This window comes from Zootoca vivipara, chromosome 2 (assembly GCF_965207765.1).
Source record: "Zootoca vivipara chromosome 2, rZooViv2.hap1.1, whole genome shotgun sequence".
Lineage (NCBI taxonomy): Eukaryota > Metazoa > Chordata > Lepidosauria > Squamata > Lacertidae > Zootoca > Zootoca vivipara.
Genome location: NC_142584.1, coordinates 86434542 through 86453808, shown reverse-complemented (window position 1 = coordinate 86453808; position 19267 = coordinate 86434542). Strand labels below are relative to the sequence as shown.

Below are 19267 nucleotides of genomic sequence, written 5' to 3'. Positions count from 1 at the left end.
ACACATAGTGGAAGCCAAAATCTAGGGTGTCAACAGTGTATGTTGTGTAGGCTAGGAGGCAGGTTAAATACAAGCTGGCAAATGCTTTCAGGCTTCTACCACTTACCGTAACAGGGAGTTGTCTTTCTGAGGTGCGCAGAGATTCATTGACTGAGCAGTGAATTACTTTATCTGAAACTATTTGGATCTCGCAGGAAATTAAGCCAATCTTAACTTCATACTCGTTGCTTTCCAGGCCAAGGTTGTCAGGCTCTTTCTAATTATGAAAAAAACAAACCAAGTGAAAAATGACAATGACAGTGAATCAATGCTGGTCTCCGCTACAGTGTCTACTTCTCAAAAGGTCCACTAAACTCTGTCTCAAACATTTCTGAAATATTTCAATTTAGTCCAAATCTCTCCTTTTCAGCTGACATTTTCCATTTTACCAGAGTATCACAGGAAACACAAAGCCCTCTTCCCATATTTCTATTTTGGATGTGTTGGAGATACGAGGGACGGGGGATGGCACAGGAACTGTTTTCCAGTTCCTTTGCAACTCCCAGAATGGAAAACATCAGAGCCAAAAAGCCTTAAAGGCCTGGGGAAACTCTCTTTGATCTTCCCCTGATTCTGCACATCAAATGGTATCTGATTAAAGATAATCATAAGCCTGTATAGAAACTGGTGACGGAAAGAAAGACTAGATGGTGCTTAGATCCTGGTAATGGCTGCATTTGACTGGACAATGCTTTTGAAGTCCATGGTACTCAGTGAGAACATTTCCCAGTACATAAAGGCCTGTGACTAGCATTGTTCCAAATCATTCAATTCTGCTTTGTCTCAATTTCCTTGTTTATTTAACAGGAGGTGTCAAAATGATGTAGGATTTTTCTGAGTAAGTATAAATTTTCACCCTCCACTTCTTCCTTCTAATGTTTTTTTATCTATTGTCCACTATTTCCTTATTTGTCCACTATTTACTTATTTCTGATTTGTTAAAAGGTAAAGGGACCCCTGACCATTAGGTCCAGTCGTGACCGACTCTGGGGTTGCGGCGCTCATCTCGTGTTATTGGCTCAGGGAGCCGGCGTACAGCTTCCAGGTCACGCGGCCAGCATGACAAAGCCGCTTCTGGCAAACCAGAGCAGCGCACGGAAACGCCGTTTACCTTCCCGCTGTAGCGGTACCTATTTATCTACTTGCACTGATTTGTTAGAAGAGGCATAAACTCTTGCTTGACTCTGTGTCTACATTTCCCCTTGCGTTTATTGAATCATAAGGTGCTCCTTCTCATCCCATCCTTTAATCAATTGTTACGGTGTTTGAGGTGCTGGGAGGTCCTATTCCAGGCTAAGTCTGCCTCTTCATGATCCCTCCTTTTGAGACGTTAAAGGAGTTCACAAATAAGCACAGCCCTGCACCCTTTTCACTTTCTTCCCTTATCTGCCTGCATAGGACACAGAGCCATCCAGGCAGCCCACCTTTGTTTTGAGGGTAGTTTCAGATGAGACATGAAGGTGCAAGGAACAGGAAGTGCAAGTGTCTCTTCTCTACCTCCCCTGCTCGGAAGATGTAAAACTTCTCCGCCCTTCAACAACTTGTACATCTTCCAAGAGAGGGAGAAGTGAAAGTTCTGGATAAGCTGAAGATGCAGAGGAACAGGAAGGAAGATGCATTTGCATGTCCTCAATTTCAGCATCCTATCCCAAACTACTCTCCTTAGGGGGATTAAAACTGCATTGCTCTTTCTTAGGGTAAGCTCATTATGACACTGTTTGAGAAACAACACCCCCCTTACAACATTTCTCACCATCGATTGTGCACGTTTCCGAGCACAATTCAAAGTGCTGGTGCTGACCTTTAAAGCCCTAAATGGCCTCGGTCCAGTATACCTGGAGGAGCGTCTCCACCCCCATCGTTCTGCCCAGATATTGAGGTCCAGCGCCGAGGGCCTTCTGGCGGTTCCCTCATTGCGAGAAGCCAAGTTGCAGGGAGCCAGGCAGAGGGCCTTCTCAGTAGTGGCACCCGCCCGGTGGAACGCCCTCCCATCAGATGTCAAAGAGAAAAACAACTACCAGATTTTTAGAAGACATCTGAAGGCAGCCCTGTTTAGGGAGGCTTTTAATGTTTAATAGATTATTGTATTTTATTTTTCTATTGGAAGCCGCCCAGAGTGGCTGGGGAAACCCAGCCAGAAGGGCGGGGTATAAATAAATTATTATTATTATTATTATTATTATTATTATTATTATTATTATTATTATTATTATTATCACCACCACCACCAACTCAGTCTGGCAATATTCCCTCACCAGCTGAACAACAAGGTAATATGAACCAATGGGAAACACCACATTCTTACATGTATAACTAGCGTCAAAGGCTCCCCTGGATGGTGTTTGATCCATTTCTCCTTCTTGGCTGTGAAGAACTGGGGGTCCATATAGTATTCCAAGTGGAACTTGCTAATGTGTATAGCCTCCTCAGGGTGTTCAAAAGGGAAAAGGCTGTCATCGGTATACAGGCGTCCATTGATGTAGAAGTCCACAGGTGCTGGCTTGCTCCCGGTGAGGTTGGAAGCAGCTGGAGAAGGGCAGGTAATCACAGTGTCCGTGTGAACCTTACAGTTCTGAAAGCAGGAGAAAGCATGCACATCAAATAAGGATCAACTCAAGTGGTGTCGATGTGCAAGCAAAGGTTTCAAAAAGTCTGCAGCCATTCGAGTATTTGTTTGCATGGGGCTAGATATTTTCATCAAAGTGGACAGAGAAAGGTGGCACTGAAAGGGAGCCCTGCTTGCTAAAGGGATGCAAGAGAGGTTGGGGAGAAATCAGCGATCACGAAATTACTGAATCATCTCTGACCATCATGTATCATAACAAAATAAAAATAAAAATGGAAAAATCCTTATATTTTGGCAAAATAAAATAATCAAAGCCCATAATCACAAAAATGATCCAAACAGACATTTTCAAATACGAGAAATCAAAATTCAGTTGGAAAATATTTCGTTTTTAAACAAATAGTGGGATTGGTCTAATGAGAGGAGCTTTATAGCTTGATCCACAAAATCTGGACTACGGGACACCACAAGCAGAGTGCAGGTGCACCCCAAAGTTGTCCTCCGAGACCAAGAGGTAATTGAAAGCCAGAGTGATGTACTAGCTAGACCAGGGGTCCCCAAACTAAGGCTCGGGGACCAGATGCGGCCCAATCGCCTTTTCAATCCGGCCTGCGGACGGTCCGGGAATCAGCATGTTTTTACATGAGTAGAATGTGTCCTTTTATTTAAAATGCATCTCTGGGTTATTTGTGGGACATAGGAATTCAGTCATTCCCCCCCCAAAAAATATAGTGTGGCCCCCCCACAAGGTCTGAGGGACAGTGGACCGGCCCCCTGCTGAAAAAGTTTGGTGACCCCTGAGCTAGACTCATGGACTTAAGACCAGTACTCAATGCTCAGCCATGAAGTTCACTGAATAGTCTTCTGTTAGGCATCCTCTCTCAGCATAACCTATCTCACTGGTCTGTTGTGAAGCTAAGGGTGGAGGGAAGAGAAGAACATGTGTGCCACCCTGAATAGGAAGGGGAATATGGCTATTTAAGTAATTTAACCTGTGGGAAAATATCTACACCAGGTTAAGAAATCTATAGCCCCCTGGGATTGTTGGGCTCCCAGCAGCTCCAGCCAGTGTGGTCAACTCCCAGCAGCTCCAGCCAGTGTGGTCAATGATCAGGGATGATGAGAGCTATATTCAATGATAACTGGAGGACAACAACCTACCCATGACCAATATGATCCTATATATGTGAGTAAATCAAACCCTAACCCATCTCAGTGGAAACAGGAATTGAATGGTAGCAATTCCCTGATGATCCAGGGGTAGAAAAATATTGTAGGAAGTTAGGTGGTGGAGGAGGACAGCCATTTTCAGTGGGCCATGAACTGAAGTGAACTAATTTCATTTCTGGCTTCTATGCAAAACTTATGCCTTCTATTTTGCCCACCATCATATTTGACTGAATGCTTCCATCATTTTCGCTCTTTTCTTTATCATGCTACTCTCACAAAGACTTACTGTTTGTTCTTTTCCAACATTGAGAACAACCATAGACACATTCTGAACCATCAAGAATCCATTTCCTTCCACGGTGATGATTCTGCCTCCACTTTAAAAAAAGAAAAGAAAACAAAAACAGTGAAGTAAGGGATCAGATGAAGAATGGGGCATCTTTCATTCATACAAGATAAGAAAATGAACGAAAAGGAAATAGACACTGTCCTGTATTGAATGAAGTCTGCAGTCCTGTTTAGCCCAGCATCAATCAACACTGTGACTGGCAGTGACTTTCAAAAGTCTCAAGCAGAGCTGTTTTTATGTTATTTGCTTTACCAAACTGTAGCAGAATAAAGGCTACTTCACACATTACCCAGAAGTAAATGCACACAAATGTAAGCACATGTGGTGGAAAGCACTGGTCAAGCAAGGTGTGCAAGGACAATGACCAGACATGTGGTGGAAAGTATACTTTGCTGTATGTGCATCTTACAGTTTTACAAGTAAGCACAAAATGCATTTTAACATGCATGGATAAAAGAAAATGTAAAAGCATCTGCTTGGACTAACATGCATTTTAACATGCATGGATAAAAGAAAATGTAAAAGCATCTGCTTGGACTAAAAAGTGGACAACCTGCAGCCTAAGGGCTGCATGCAGTCACTGAAATAATTTTACGTTGCTCCCAGCATCACCTAATAACTTCAAAAGCACAATTCACTAATAAAATAACAAATAACTATTTCACCATTGAGGCTAAATAGAGACATGCTCTGAATATATTTTATTACCTCGGCTGCAAAGTATGAATGAATAGTTGCGCTGACTTGAATCATGGATGTTTCAAACACTTGATATTAAAAAGTGAAAGGTTTGGGTAGTCTTACCCCATCAGACAAGCTGCCTGAGGAATGCTAAATGTGGCACCATCAATGTGAAATCAATTAAAGAAAATAATGAGATAGCTTTAGCACATGCCACCAATACAGAGAGGAGGAGAGAGGAGAGGCTTGTCTCCATTGGTTACCAAAAACTACATCCAGACTTTACCCCGCATGTGGCCTTTCATTACTTCAACCATTTCGTGTTCTACTTGCTTTAATTATACCGCAACATCAGGTGGCTCATCGGGGAATTCAGGAAGATAGTGATTTATCCCCTTTGCCTCCAAAAGACACTCAAATCCAAAGTGATAACATACAGGGACAGCCTTCGCAAGTCATTTAAGGCCTCTAAAGCCTCAGCATGCTGTGGTTATGCATATTCATAGGCTCTCTGTAGTTCACGCTACATCTGCGATGTTGCTTGGTGTTTCCTTGAAGAAATTTAATTCCGAATGGTATTTGATCATTGCCGGGGAAAACTATGTTAGGTCCAATTACCCTTTTGATGAGGAAACCTACAGCACCACGTTCATCAGAAGCAGCAGCGTGGTGGGAAAATGGAACTAGTGGCAAGAGGAATCCTGCAGTATAACTTTCCAAGCACTTTGTTGTCCTCTTTGGTTGGCCTACAGCAGGGGTCCCCAGACTACGGCCCAGGGGCCACATACGGCCCCCGAGGCTCTTTTATGCAGCCCCCGGGGAACCCCGCCGCCCGCTGCTCTTACCGGTGTGGCGCGGCTGCCAACTTCCAACCCAGAAAAGCGACGGAAATAGCTTGTGCGCACGCGCAAGCATCATTTCCGGTGTATTTCCGGGTTGGAGGAGGCTTCTGCACATGCGCACAAGCTATTTCTGGCACTTTCCAGGTCGGGAGTGTGCCAGAAATAGCGTTTGCGCATGCACGTGCACAGCCGTGCGTGCTCCTCCACACTCCAGCCCACCACGCAATCGGCGCGGCAGGCATCCAGCCCAAAGCCGGGTAAGTTGGGGGACCCCTGGCCTACAGTAACAGTGCCGTTTGCACACCGCAGTTTAGGACAACATTTATTTGCAGCTTAGTGATCTTGAATGTTTCTGCCCAACTCTTACGTTTTGCAGCTGCCACCCTGCATTTCTGACCCAGTTCTATCCTGCCTCACACTCACAAGACTGTCAGAACTTCCCGCCCAGCACTGAGAACTGGGTGTGCTGCTGCTGCTCATTTGCAATTCCCCATGTTGCAATTCGTGTTTTGGTTTTTGTGATCACATGCGATCCCACTTTAAGAACGTTGCATAAGATCAGGGCAGTTGGCCTTGGTTGGCCTTAAAACACTTCCTGAGTAACTTGGGCTTCAGGTACACTTGCAGATTTCCTCAAATTTCTTTGTTCAAATTATGCTGTTACACTTCAAGACTGTACTAAGCAGGGAGTGATTTCACGGAGAAATTCAAAAAGGAACCGGAGCCCCAAGGGCTCGAGGGGGAAAATGGAATCAAAAGCTTTTTTTTTCCCCAAAAAGAAAAAAGAAGTCCTGAAATGTGTCTGCCTTGCAGGTTCTTTTGAATAAAAAATATTGCAAACTGTATCAATCAGCCGGAGCCAGTAGGAATAGTATGATGCTCATGCGGACTTTGGCCTGAATTTCTACATCCTTTGAAGCACATAAACTTAGGATTCTTTCCCCATTATTAGTTTGGAGTTTAGCGATGCTTGCTGAAACTGGGTTTACGGTGAGCAACTGTTCTGCCTTGCATCAGCTCTGCCTCTGTTTTTCACAGCAACTTGTCTATTTTACCACCCCAGCCTCAGCACAATATGCAGTATCCATGAATGCCCCAACCCCAACCTAGAGGACCGCCTGCCACCTTTCCTATTAGTCCCTGTTAACAGTTCTAGAAAATCTCACAGAGTAATGTCTTACCTGATCTGACTCCTTTTGGGGTTGATATCTCTTATACTTGGGTTTTTCTCATACTTGAAGGTGCTGTTATCACCAATGCAGGACTTCCTTTCAAACTGGACACAGACTTTCACAGTGGTAGTAAATTCCACACCTGGCATGGTGCAAGTGATGCTAGTGTCAGTGCGACTATAAAAAAGAAGACACAATGAGCTGCTGTGCAATGCATGGATATGGCCAGTTGTTGTTCTCTACAGTGAGAATCCACACTACATGCCATTCATCCGAAGCTTTATAACACAATGGATGTTTATGAAATTACGAATGGTGTGTAGTGAGTGTGTGTGTCTCTCTTTTTTGTCTCTGTCCGTCTGCCTCTTTCCTCAAGCGCAACTTGGGGCCACCTAATGACTGATTGGCAACCAGCTGAGGACAGAAAAAAAGTATTTCTTCATAAAATGCACAATCAACATGGAATTTCTCAGTATGTGGTGAAAAACACTAGTCTTGTTGGCTTTAAAGGATAGCTGGACAAATTCACAGAGGTCTATCAATAGCTATTAGCAGCGATAACTAAATAGAGCTCTGTTTCCCTCAAAACCACTGATCCGGGTGACAAGCTAAAGGGAAAGGTTGTTGCCGTCATGCTATCTTCTTAGTAAACTTCTGAAAGGCATCCTGCTGGCTGCCAGTGGAAAAATAAGGTCGCAAAAGATGGACTTTGGTGTGATTTCAAGCAGTGCTCTTCCAATGTAAGGCCTTGCCCATGGGCATAGCCAGTTGTTTTGCTAGGGGAGGCAGGATATTTGTTGAGGGGGGCATAACTTCAGTTTGCTAGGTATTTTTATTTATTTTTATTGATTGGGGGGCAGCTGCCCCTCCTTGCCCCCCCAGGCTACGCCCATGGTCCTGCCTCATTCCTCCCATCCTTTACTGCTCATAAAATCCTCATCAAACTGCTGTGCTGGTGTGCTTACCTGTGGCAGTGTAGTGGGGAAAACTCATTGCATGAGAAAAGGCAATTTTGCAATCCATGCATCAAAGACTATATTAATAGAGTAAGATGTGCTTCTCCTACATTTCCCACTGTATTGGTATACTCCAGTCTAGAGAACTGGGCTTTTTAATAGACTTGTTTTCTCACTTCTGATCAGGGCAGCTTCTGACCCTATTTAAATTTTGCAGCTCATGAGAAAATTCTGCAAATATAAAATTATCTGCTAGTTACCGGTACATATAATTTGAAAGAATTGCTAAGTACCTTTCGCAGATACAAAACAGAGGGGGGAAACCGAACTAGTAGTGAGATTATATGGCTACTCAGCAAGTTGATATGCTTTGCATTAAAGAGAGCTCTGCTGAATTTGTTCATACTGAACAATTTGCGTTTCCTTGGAAAAGTCATTGGACAAACACTTATGGCATATGGCTATGGCATATGGGTCTTGTTTCTTGTTAGGTAAATTATAATTTCCTGCCTCCGCTACTGAATTATGGTTCATTCTGAGGCAGCACTTACCTGAGGTCTTCACATTCTTTTGTATTATTAACCAAAACTCGGAGCTCAGAACCCACACTCAGGTTATTCCCTGTGATGGTTACTCTGGTTCCTCCTGCTTTAGGGCCAGTAGATGGAGACATAAACTTCACTACTGGAAGCTAAATAAGAGAGGAATGTCAAGGTGAGGTTTCTTAGTTTCTTAGTCTGTAATTAATGCTAATGATACAGACATACCGCAGGCAGGGAAGATTCTGCATGTCAAAGGTTCTGCAACAATTCTCCAGGAAGAAACCAAGGGTGGTTGGTTTTGGGAACAAAGGAAAGGAATTCTAACCACATTTGTTTGGAAGTGGGCACCACAGACTTTGTAGGGCTTCCAAGCTGTCAAATGGGGGCAACTTGTATAACTCATCTCACAAAAAGGGATCTGGAGTAGGTTGTCCTTAGTATGGTGCTGTTAATGAACTATATTTCTCTTTTACATCTGAAACAAGCGAAGCTGTGAAGGTGCTAAACTGCTATTTGGAGGCAGTAACTAAGTAGATTAGTGCCCCAAAGTTCAAGCTCAGAAATGAAAAGGTAGAGCTGCTGTTGGCCAGATTAAGTGACATCCCACTTGCGGAATACCTTACTTGAACTCTTAACTGGTATCTATTTTGATGTCATTTTGATACAACATACAAGTTTCTAATTCTTTTCCTGGCTGCAAAACAAAACAAACAAAACAAACAAAACAACCCATCGAAGCCATTGTTGCCTTATCTGCCTTGTTTTATTTAGCATTCCTATTCTGCTGCTTTCATTGTTTTGTAATATTCCATATTTGATTCTTTGAAATTGTTTTTAAACTTTGACATCAGAAGCTGAAGAGCAACACAGAAAACAAACAACAATCACCCCCCCCCGTTGACTGGTTTTCAAACAGTGCCCCTTGAACTCTGAACCTAGCCTAAAACCATGCTCAAATTTTAAAGTTCTCTCGAGTTTCTGATGCAGTAATACATTTTCAGTCATCTTTGTATCAGACTGGCAGGCTCTGACTGCCTTGATTTGTAAGTAAGGATAATAATATCTGTGACAGTAAAATGGAGATGAAATTTATTGTACCTTTGAAGGAGCATATTTTAAAAAATGCCATAGGTGTTCTTTTTCTGGCCTTCTGAAATATATTCAAATGCCTTTTAGTTGAGTTTAATCTTGCACAGCAAAATTTAATACTGAAGTGTATACTATACAGTAACACTGCAACTTTGAAGGGGCCTTTTTACAGAAAAATACTGGGATAAGCAGAATGTTTATAGATTCTTTTTAAAAGCACTTTGACTTAAAAAAAAACCCATAATCCTGTGAAAAAGTTTTACATTTTTGTAAAAATACTTCTGTATGAGATTTAAGAGCCAAACCATGGTGAACAGGATCTGCTCCCCATGCCTCATTTTTAACACTGAAAACTAGTCACTGGTGGAAAGGTGAAGATTTGGAGGGAAAAAATTGATGCTAGGGAAGGAGTTAAACTTTCTCTCTGTTTTAAGTTGCCTTTCCAAAGCTACTATTTCCCTAAGAGGCAAAACATATTAATGCAATAGTTTGGATTGCCCTTTATTTGGGTTATTAATTGTTATTTTTGTTAATGTCAATTTGTTAATATCTATCTCTGCATTGAGCCAGACCATGACAACCAGTGACCTCCAATATATAAACTGCCAAGTGGTCAAGTTATGAGTGGTACCTTGCATGAGAGAGGCACCTTGAGGTCCAACGAGACAAGTTAAGATGGAAGATAATCTAGGTGAAACACCCTCCACCAGAATTCAAGAGATGACCTACAAATTGCTTCTCTGGTAGCACTGGACCCCGGTGAGACTCTCCCGTAGGAGAAGGACCTTGTCCCCACTCTGCTGGTGCAGATGTGAGGAAAGGAGAATCCCTATTCACATGATGTGCCAAAGTAACAAAATTCTGGGTTTGGGTGTTTGAATTAGCCTCCGTTATAACTGGTCAGATTTTAGTTCCAGATGTTGTGTTGATGTTGCTCTTAGATGAAAGCGGATAGAACCCCCTTGGTGTTCTATAGCGAATTAGCATCACTAATGTTGCCAGCTGTTTGGATGGAGGTGGACAGATGATAGGAGGCAGAGGAAGGGCAAACGATGGAAGGGTGCTGGGCCAAAGTGTGCAAAGGAGCTCTCTCAGAACACTTGAAGTATTCTTCTTGAAGTATCCTTCTTGAAGGATACTGACAAGCTGGAACGTGTCCAGAAGAGGGCAACCAAAATGGTCAAAGGCCTGGAAACAATGCCTTATGAGGAACGGCTTAGGGAGTTGGGCATGTTTAGCCTGGAGAAGAGAAGGTTAAGGGGTGATATGATAGCCATGTCCAAATATATAAAAGAATGTCATATAGAGGAGGGAGAAAGGTTGTATTCTGCTCCTCCAGAGAAGCGGACACGGAGCAATAGATTCCTGACAGTAAGAGCTGTTCGGCAGTGGAATTTGCTACCAAGGAGTGTGGTGGAGTCTCCTTCTTTGGAGGTCTTTAAGCAGAGGCTTGACATGCATATGTCAAGAATGCTTTGATGGTGTTTCCTGCTTGGCAGGGGGTTGGACTGGATGGCCCTTGTGGTCTCTTCCAACTCTATGATTCTATGAATAATCAAAGAAGAGTAACAAGAGGTATAGCTAAACATGGCACGTTTGATACTGTATAGTTCATGTTTGTCAGCTTTATTAACAGAAATACCTCCTAGCAGTCCCCAATGACACACACCAAGCTATGGAGCAGATATCTCTTGGCAAGATAATTATAGTATCGACGTGAGAATTGTATACTCTGTAAATTTCCATTTGTGTCATAGCTGGAAGTGTTGATAAGATAGCTCTACCTGCGAGTTTCCGTCGGTGATGGTGTGTTTTTGTTGTTTGTTTTCTTAATCTTTTGAATTAATTAATAAAACTTTTTTTTTTTTAAAAAAAAAACACTGTTCAGACTTGTGACTGTTTCTGGGCAAATTTTGATATGTTTTTCCTTGAGCAGTTAAATTGCTTTCTCCAGTAGGAATGTTGCCTGACCTGAACAAAGGCCCGGGAATGTTAAATCAATCATTAAAGGAAGACTTCCAACCGAAGCCACTGGCTCCTATTTTTGCTTCTGTGCAGGTGTTTCCTGAAGATGCAATTTCCTCCAGCACCATCAATAGCTTTAAAACATCCTCATCCTTTTTAACTTCTCCATCACCGCCATAATAGTTCTAACACCAAATACTGTTTTTTTTTTGTGAGCTCTAATTTGCTACATTGCATCATATATATATATATATATATATATATATATATATATATATATATATATGGATGACTTAGTGTTGCTATTTTTTTAAAAAAGGAGACTTGAGAGGAAGAGAACAAAGGAAGCTGCCTCATGCCATTGGTCCTAGTTCAGTATTGTCTACACTGACTGGAAGGGGCTCTTCAGAGTTTGAGACATGGCTATTTTCCCAGTGACAAATTCAAAGTTCAAACCCCCAGTAAGAACTAGAAACAACTTACCACATAAGAGTATCGGTCCCTGGATTTTCCTTCTCTGCTCAAATTAACTGTCACCACATCAGAAAATTCATCTGGAGCTTCTCCAGTCCAGCACACAATTCTGTGTAAAAAAAGAAAGAAAAGCAATTGTGACTGAGAAGAAAAATATGGACGAGCATGAAATAGCACCTCGTAAAATAAAAGGTGGGCTGGATTGAACTCTATTCCCCGTCCCTTAAAATTCTTTATTTTTTATATTAAAAGCATTATTTCGGATTCCAACTAAGATCATTTATACAGGAAACAGAGTAGCTTCAAACTTAATGCCTCAAATGGGGTTGGGCTACCATTTCCAGTGCAGATGATATTCCCATACAGAAAGTCTGATAAAAGGGTACTCCAGGTCAAAAGCACTGGAATCAGATTACAGTGCACCCTCAGGTTACGTTACCTCCGGGTAATGTAACTTTCGGGTTGCGAGCGCGCCAAACCTGGAAGTGGGTTTGCCGCTTGCGCAGAAGCGCTCTACGGCGCCACACGCATGCATAGAACAGGGGCCTCCGGTTACAAAGATTTTGGGATATGGCCGGGCCACCGAAACGGATCCCGTTCATAACCAGAGGTATCACTGTATTTTGCTTGTGTGGTCACATGCTAAGGGATACTCCATTCTGCATGAAAGGGGGGGGTGTCTGTTGGTCTCCCCACCAGATTGCATTAAGAATTCAGAGCACTTTGGACGTTTTGGGAGGGAACGTTCACTCTTCTCTTGATGAAACAGGGATGCCCCCCCCCAATGGAATCCAAATGCCCAGCTTGCACATCATGGCTTACCATGATCAAGCAGAAACAGCATGCTCTCTTCTATGGCAAGGTGCCTTGTCATACCTTCTTCACACGGAAGCCATTTCAATGTCCAAATATTCACAAGTTGGTGAATTCATGATGGCATATGCTTGGTAATAGGTTAGCCTCCAGAAGGGGGCATATATAACCAAGTGTAAACTATCCTGGTACAAATTATTTCACTAACCCTTTTCTGTGCATGATGGACTGAGCCGAAAAGAAGTAACACCATTTCTCTTGAGTCAGTTCAGAATTTTGGGGTGCTCTTCAGAATGAAGTAGGAGGCTCCACATCTGTTAAGCTTATTCTTATTTAAAGTGACATGACTTTTGAAATTTTGTTGCCATTTTTTTCCTGATTGAGCAACTACATATTTCACATTACTTAAAAACGTGAAGCTCATGAAACTCCAATTGTGCTTTATTTCTTACGAAAAGTCACTAAAAATAAAATAAAAGGTATTTTGCTTTATAGAGAAATATGAAGTTTGCTCATGACCCAACAGGAAATAACTAGGTGTTTATGTTGTTGTTTAGTTGTTTAGTCATGTCCGACTCTTCGTGACCCCATGGACCAGAGCACGCCATGCACTCCTGTCTTCCACTGCCTCCCGCAGTTTGGTCAGACTCATGTTGGTAGCTTCGAGAACATATTAGTAGTAAATAATCCTGTGATTCGGTAGCACCCTCTACTTCAAACGTAAATAAAGTATGCCTGCACCAGCAACCTTTGGGCTTTAATTAATTAATCTTTGGTGTTTTAATTTGCTGCTTGTTGTCCCACTGCTGCTGTTTATGCATTTCCTGTCCAGGCATGCATGTTCCCTTTGGGTCAACAGACTGCTCTTCAGATAATTGCATTCATTCATAAACAACAACAACTAAGAGCGGATATGTTCACTGCAAAAGCTATGGCGTATCATACTATACAACAGCCAGCATCATTAAATACTGGAAATGCCCCCTCTAGCATCACACAACAAAGGAACAGCATCTCTTTTTCTGGGGATTACTGCTGCTTTAAAAACTTTGGCATGCTTATTCAAGATGGTGCAAAGGACGCTATGGGAAGGTTAATACTTACTGAGGCACTACTCAGATGTAGCTCACTGGGTGGTGGGGTGGAGCCATTACTCTAGCTTCCCACTGGATTACTGTTGCTGACTGGAAGGGAGAAGGGGAGGCGGCAGGGAGGTCATCACAGTGTAAACGTAACAGCAGAGCCACTCTGTTTTGCCTGCTGGTGCATTTGCACTATGCCAACTTCTCTGCTGACTTGCCCCTCCCCCTGTGGTAAGCAACCCACATGCCAGGAAGCTAGTGTAATGGCCCCACCCCACTTGGCGAGTCACTTCTGGCACTACCTTTAATTCAAAGAAACCCAGGATTGGGAAGTTAATTGGGGTCAGGACTTGGGATAAAGTGTTCATTATATCCACTATTCCCACACGAAAAACAATTGGTGCAGGAACACCAATGCCTTGTTTGCGTATTTTCTCCTCCTTCTCAGATGGAAATGGTAACTTCATAATTGCTATACCCAGCTATTTCCCTGAACTGTTCATAACGGGTAATTTCAATTTCTTCCAAAATTAGATCTCGCTACGTTGCTTGTTATCAACAGCATGCCTTCACACACAGCCCTTATAGATTGCTTGATCTGCTGATCTTTGGTGTCCTTGGTTCACTGGCCTCCTAGAACCGTTTTCCATAAGAAATTATCACGAGAATTTCTCCCGGGTTTTTGTGGATGATTTCTTTCCAAAGTAACTGCACACAATCACCTCAGCTGGTCTCTGAAGCCTGTCTAGCAGAGATAACGAAGACAACTTTGCAAAAAAGTATGCGAATGTGAAGCTAGTGAAAGGTCTGACAGCACAGAAGTTTCCCAGTTGTTTTAGATGGAGTTGCAGAATGGGTAGCAGCTGTGCGAGTTTTGATTACATTTGTCCTCCTGACCTGCGGAGGGCACAGGTAGGAGACAGGCGGGAGCTTAGAATATTGTGGAGATCAATTCCCTGGCACAGCCAGCTAACTAGAAGGCTAGTTAGTACCTGTCTTTTCCGCACTTGTTCACAGAAAATGTTTGTCTCATGGTAACTTCCCCTCTGAGGATGCATGTGCATCACTCAAAACAAAACAGATAGGACCTACGGTAATTTTCCAGGTGGAAGTCTTCAGCAGAGAATACAATTCACAGGAACGACCTGAGAATTCTAGAATGTGACTTCTCTCGGCTGAAGTTATTACTGTGGAATAAATTCCTTGTGGGGATAAAAATCATTAATCAGTTTCAATATGTATCATACAGAAATCTGCACTTTTCATAAATGAGCTGATTCAGAGTCAGCTTGGTTCACTGGGTCACAAAGCAAACAGTAGCAGCTACTATTAACAACTAAAAGGCCAGTGGATAATTGGATGCCTTACTCTCCATTTACGCATGCATGTGAATCCCTGGAAACATTTGCACGCTCATACCAAGCCCTCACATTCCTGATCTCTGAAGAAAGACCGCTGGAAGAGATCAATCAGCTGAAAAGGAGGAAATAAACGACAGCAATCCCTTTCCTTTCACTCGCTTTTAAATCATTCAGCATGAGTTACTCACTCCTCAGAGACGATATATCTGTCCGGGAGCGGTGAACACTTCACATTCCCTATTTTGACAGCGTTAATGACATCACTGAACCTACGGCCCAAATTTCTTCCTCGTATTGTGAGCAGAGTTCCTCCTTCCAGGGGTCCATTCAGGGGCTCGATCTGCAAGTTCAAAGGGAACCTGATGAGAGTAGGTTAAAAGCAAAGGCATGGAAGGCAGCAAGGTGGGGCGCATTCATTTTTATTCCCGTCTGGGTACAAACATCAATCTTATGCTCCCTATTCTTCTATTGGGGGGGGGGAGTCTGTGGGTCCAATAAATGAGCCACATGCTTAAGATTCATGTCCTACTTCGGCTTCATGACTAATACAGTTTTTACAGTGCCTTTTACCTCATATAGAAATAATTTCATACACCACTGAAAGTACAACTATCAGTATTCTTAAAAGTTTTGAGTAACAGTTTAGGGAAGGGGGAAAGTAGTAAGAACTGACCAGTGAAGAAAACATAATAATGCTACCAACTCTTTGCACTGGGAACAGTCAGCACAATCTTTTGTATAATCCTTAACAAAAGGGTTGGTCTCTCTAAACACCACCATGCATGTTATGAATGATAGCAGCTATAAGTGGGCTATTTGTTCCCTACCTTTTTACATCCTGACCCAGCACTGATTCAGAGAGAAGACTGCCTAATTATCACCCTGGGGTTTTTCATTTAAACAGCAATATCCAAGTCTTGCTGCAAAAAGACTATAGTTTGTTTGTTTCAAAAAACTGCTTATCTACCTGTCTACCTACCTATGGCTTTTATATACTGCCCCAATCAATGATGTCCTCTGGCCTCTGGGAGGTTGTGGTTAGCGTCTACCCAACAACATTTTGTTGCACATTCAGGAGAGATTTTTATTTGTTACCCTTTGTTCTGCAGTCAGTCACAAAGCCACTTTGATTTCGCTGGACATCTGGCCTAGCTTAATGCCCTACATTTAGAAAGGGCCTTTTAAATTGCAACAAACCTATTGGAAAAAAATAAAGCCAGCGAAAGCTGCACAGGAACAGCAGCCTTCCTTCCTCAAAGTACAGTTATAGAGGCTGCAGCTTGCCATTCACTGTAGCTGCTGCCAGCATAACATGACGTAAGCCAAGGGGCAGGAGGTCAAGAGTGGAGGCTCCTTCTTCCGCCAAGCTGCTTAGGGCTGATAATGTTCCCTTACTGAGCTCAGCGTCCCTTTCCAATAGACTTGTGGTTGTCCTCCTCCCCCACAAGACAACTCTGTAGACACTAAAGAAAAGCTTGTTTGTTTTTGCAAATGGAGGGATTTGGATTGAATGTACAGTATCTGCTAAGAAATAGCATCCCAACCCCGTGACATGCCGTAACCTCAATTCTTGTGGTTTGTTTTCAGTTCTTGATTTTGGCAGAGAGGCAAGAGGCTAAGTTTCCTATACAGTGGAGCGAGGCGGGCTCCTTAGCATTTCCTCTGTAAAGCCAGGCCTGAGAAACGGGAACGGTAGATGTTAACAATAAAATGGCTATTGGATTATGAATGCAGTAGGGACCTACCCATCCTCACCAATACAGTTTTAAGAGCATTTCTCTGGATTGTGTTATATATGTATAATTGTGATATAAAGGTAAAGGGTAAAGGGGCCCCTGACCATCAGGTCCAGTCATGTCCGATTCTGGGGTTGTGGCGCTCATCTCGCTCTATTGACCGAGGGAGCCAATATATATAATTGCTACTACTGTCCAATCACAAATAGCCCTTCATGAGCAAAGAGTAAAAGAGGACGGTGTCCAAGCAACTTCCTATGTGCTTAGAGGAAGCAGATTTCTAGACCCATTTCAAATGGTGTCAGGTCCAGTTTTAGCACTGAAGCAGCACTGATTGCTCTGGTTGATGACCTGTGTCAGGAGAGGGATGGGGGTGGGCAAGCAAGATCCTCTTGATTTTCCCTGACCTCTTAGCAGCTTTTGATACCACTGACCACAGCATCTTCCTGGAGTGGCTTTGCGGCATCAATAGACTTCTGTTTGGGCCCTGCATCATCTGTGTTAGCATTTTAAAACTGAGACTAGTGAATTTATTCCTACTTTTGTGTTGCTTTTAGGCACTGGCATTGCTCTAAAGTGGGTATTTCGAATGTTTTAATATTGTATTTTTGAAATACATTTAAATACTTTTAAACTGCTTTGGTACACTGATTAAATACATAGTTAAAGGTTAGAATCCCTATCTTAAAATCTCTGCATTGGTGGGGTCGCACTAGACAGTCTTTAAAGTTGGCTCCAATTCTAAATACCAAGCTAGCCTAATGTATCCACTGTAAAGATCAGAATACAGGTCCCTGTTCCACTATCCATTAATAACAACCAATTCCTGTTTACTGCGGCAAAATGACACTGAGCAGAATACCTCTTTCTGTACTGTGCCCAAGACTTACCTTCTTAATCTCAGGAGGAGGACACATGCCTGGAATCTGGAGGGACTCAGTGTTTAGTCTACAATTAGAACTGCTCTCGCTCCAAATGCACTGATGACCCAGATCTTCTCTCCCAAGACACTGAGAACAGTCACTACTTCCAACTGCACAATTATAAATCTCCACTAGAAAAAAGAGACAAATATCCTAAGCTGGAAGCATATATGACTCTGCTTAACTTTGTGTGTGCAACTGCCCCCCTGCCATAGTAATGCAACATTTCCAACAGCAGAGTCTGGACATACAACAATTTAAGAAGTCTTGGCCATAGTCCTAAAGATTTCCCAGAAGTTCTGGGCACTCGTTCCCACTGCAACATAATTTAGTACTTGAAAATCCCTTTGTCAATTTGTGCTACATTTTTCTAGATATCCACATGAGAGGCAGCTTTGCATAGCTCAATGCATCTAGTTAGCAAAAACTTTAGTTTACAATGGCAAACAATTATCATTACAATGCTTAGCATGATATGTACATTTCACCAACCTTCCCCCAAATGGGAATCTTTTTACTGCTGTTATTTCTGCCTGTCCTTGTTTCAATGGCATGTTACATTTTTATTAGACCAGGAATGGAAAATATGTGGGCCTCCATATGTTGTTGAGCTCCATCTCTCATCAGCCCCAGCTAATGTAGCGAACAAGATGATGGGAGTTGTAGTCTAACAGCATCTGGAGGACCTTAGGCTCTTCATCCCTGTGTTAGAGCACAAAAGGGTTACCTGCTCTCCTAAAGTTTAGGCCTCTTGCCCTTGAATAAATAGGAAATCCTATTTATTAATCAACAGAATGTGGATTAATAACTGTGGACGGGGAATCATACAGACTAGTGTTTCAGCCAAACTGGAGCCCCGTTGCAATGAAAACGCAACAACTGACTTTTACAACAAAAACATTATAATTCTGAACCAAAGCGTGATTTTGCCCAGTATTTTCTACCAAACAGTGGCATTTTTCAGACACCTATCTGAATGATTGCCTTCAGCACCCTCTGATCAGAGATGTATTACCTTGGAACATTGATATTACATATGTGTATTACAGCTAACAGGCATTTATAGATCTAACTTCCATAGACACTTGCACTATGGGATATTGCAGGCCATGGGCGTACCCAGGATCAAAACTAGGGGGGGGCAAGGGGAGGGGCCAAGGCACGGAAGGGGAGGGGCCACAAAGTGGGCGGGAACGCTGAACTCGCGCTCCGCCGGGCTGTGCCCCTCCCTAGAAGCAGGGCTGGTGGGCGGAGGCGGAGCCCAGCCCAGCGGAGCGCGAGTTCAGCGTTCCCGCCCGCCGCGCCGCGCTCCCTGGTTCCCCGCCGCGCTTGGCCTTGCCTGAGGGCGCGCCGGGGAGCTGGAGGGAGGGTGCGGCGTGGTGCGGCGGGAATGGCGAACTCGCGCTCCGCCGGGCTGTGCTCCGCCTCTGCCCACCAGCCCTGCTTCTAGAGTAGGGCAGCTGCCCTAACTTGCCGAATGGTGGGTATGCCCTTGTTGCAGGCGACT

The 19267-nt window shown here is 43.1% G+C and overlaps 1 protein-coding gene across 1 annotated transcript in view; it reads right to left on the bottom strand.

Annotated features, from left to right (window-relative positions):
• PLXND1 (plexin D1) overlaps positions 1-19267 on the bottom strand; it is a 157342-nt gene that overhangs the window by 54682 nt on the left and 83393 nt on the right. Inside the window, exons 12-19 of the mRNA XM_060271380.2 lie at positions 17728-17891; positions 15290-15441; positions 11855-11954; positions 8327-8466; positions 6829-6996; positions 4062-4152; positions 2345-2611; positions 107-256 (exon numbers count right to left, since the gene is read on the bottom strand). Coding sequence (XP_060127363.2) covers positions 107-256; positions 2345-2611; positions 4062-4152; positions 6829-6996; positions 8327-8466; positions 11855-11954; positions 15290-15441; positions 17728-17891 — 1232 coding nt within the window. The remainder of the gene's footprint in view (positions 1-106; positions 257-2344; positions 2612-4061; positions 4153-6828; positions 6997-8326; positions 8467-11854; positions 11955-15289; positions 15442-17727; positions 17892-19267) is intronic.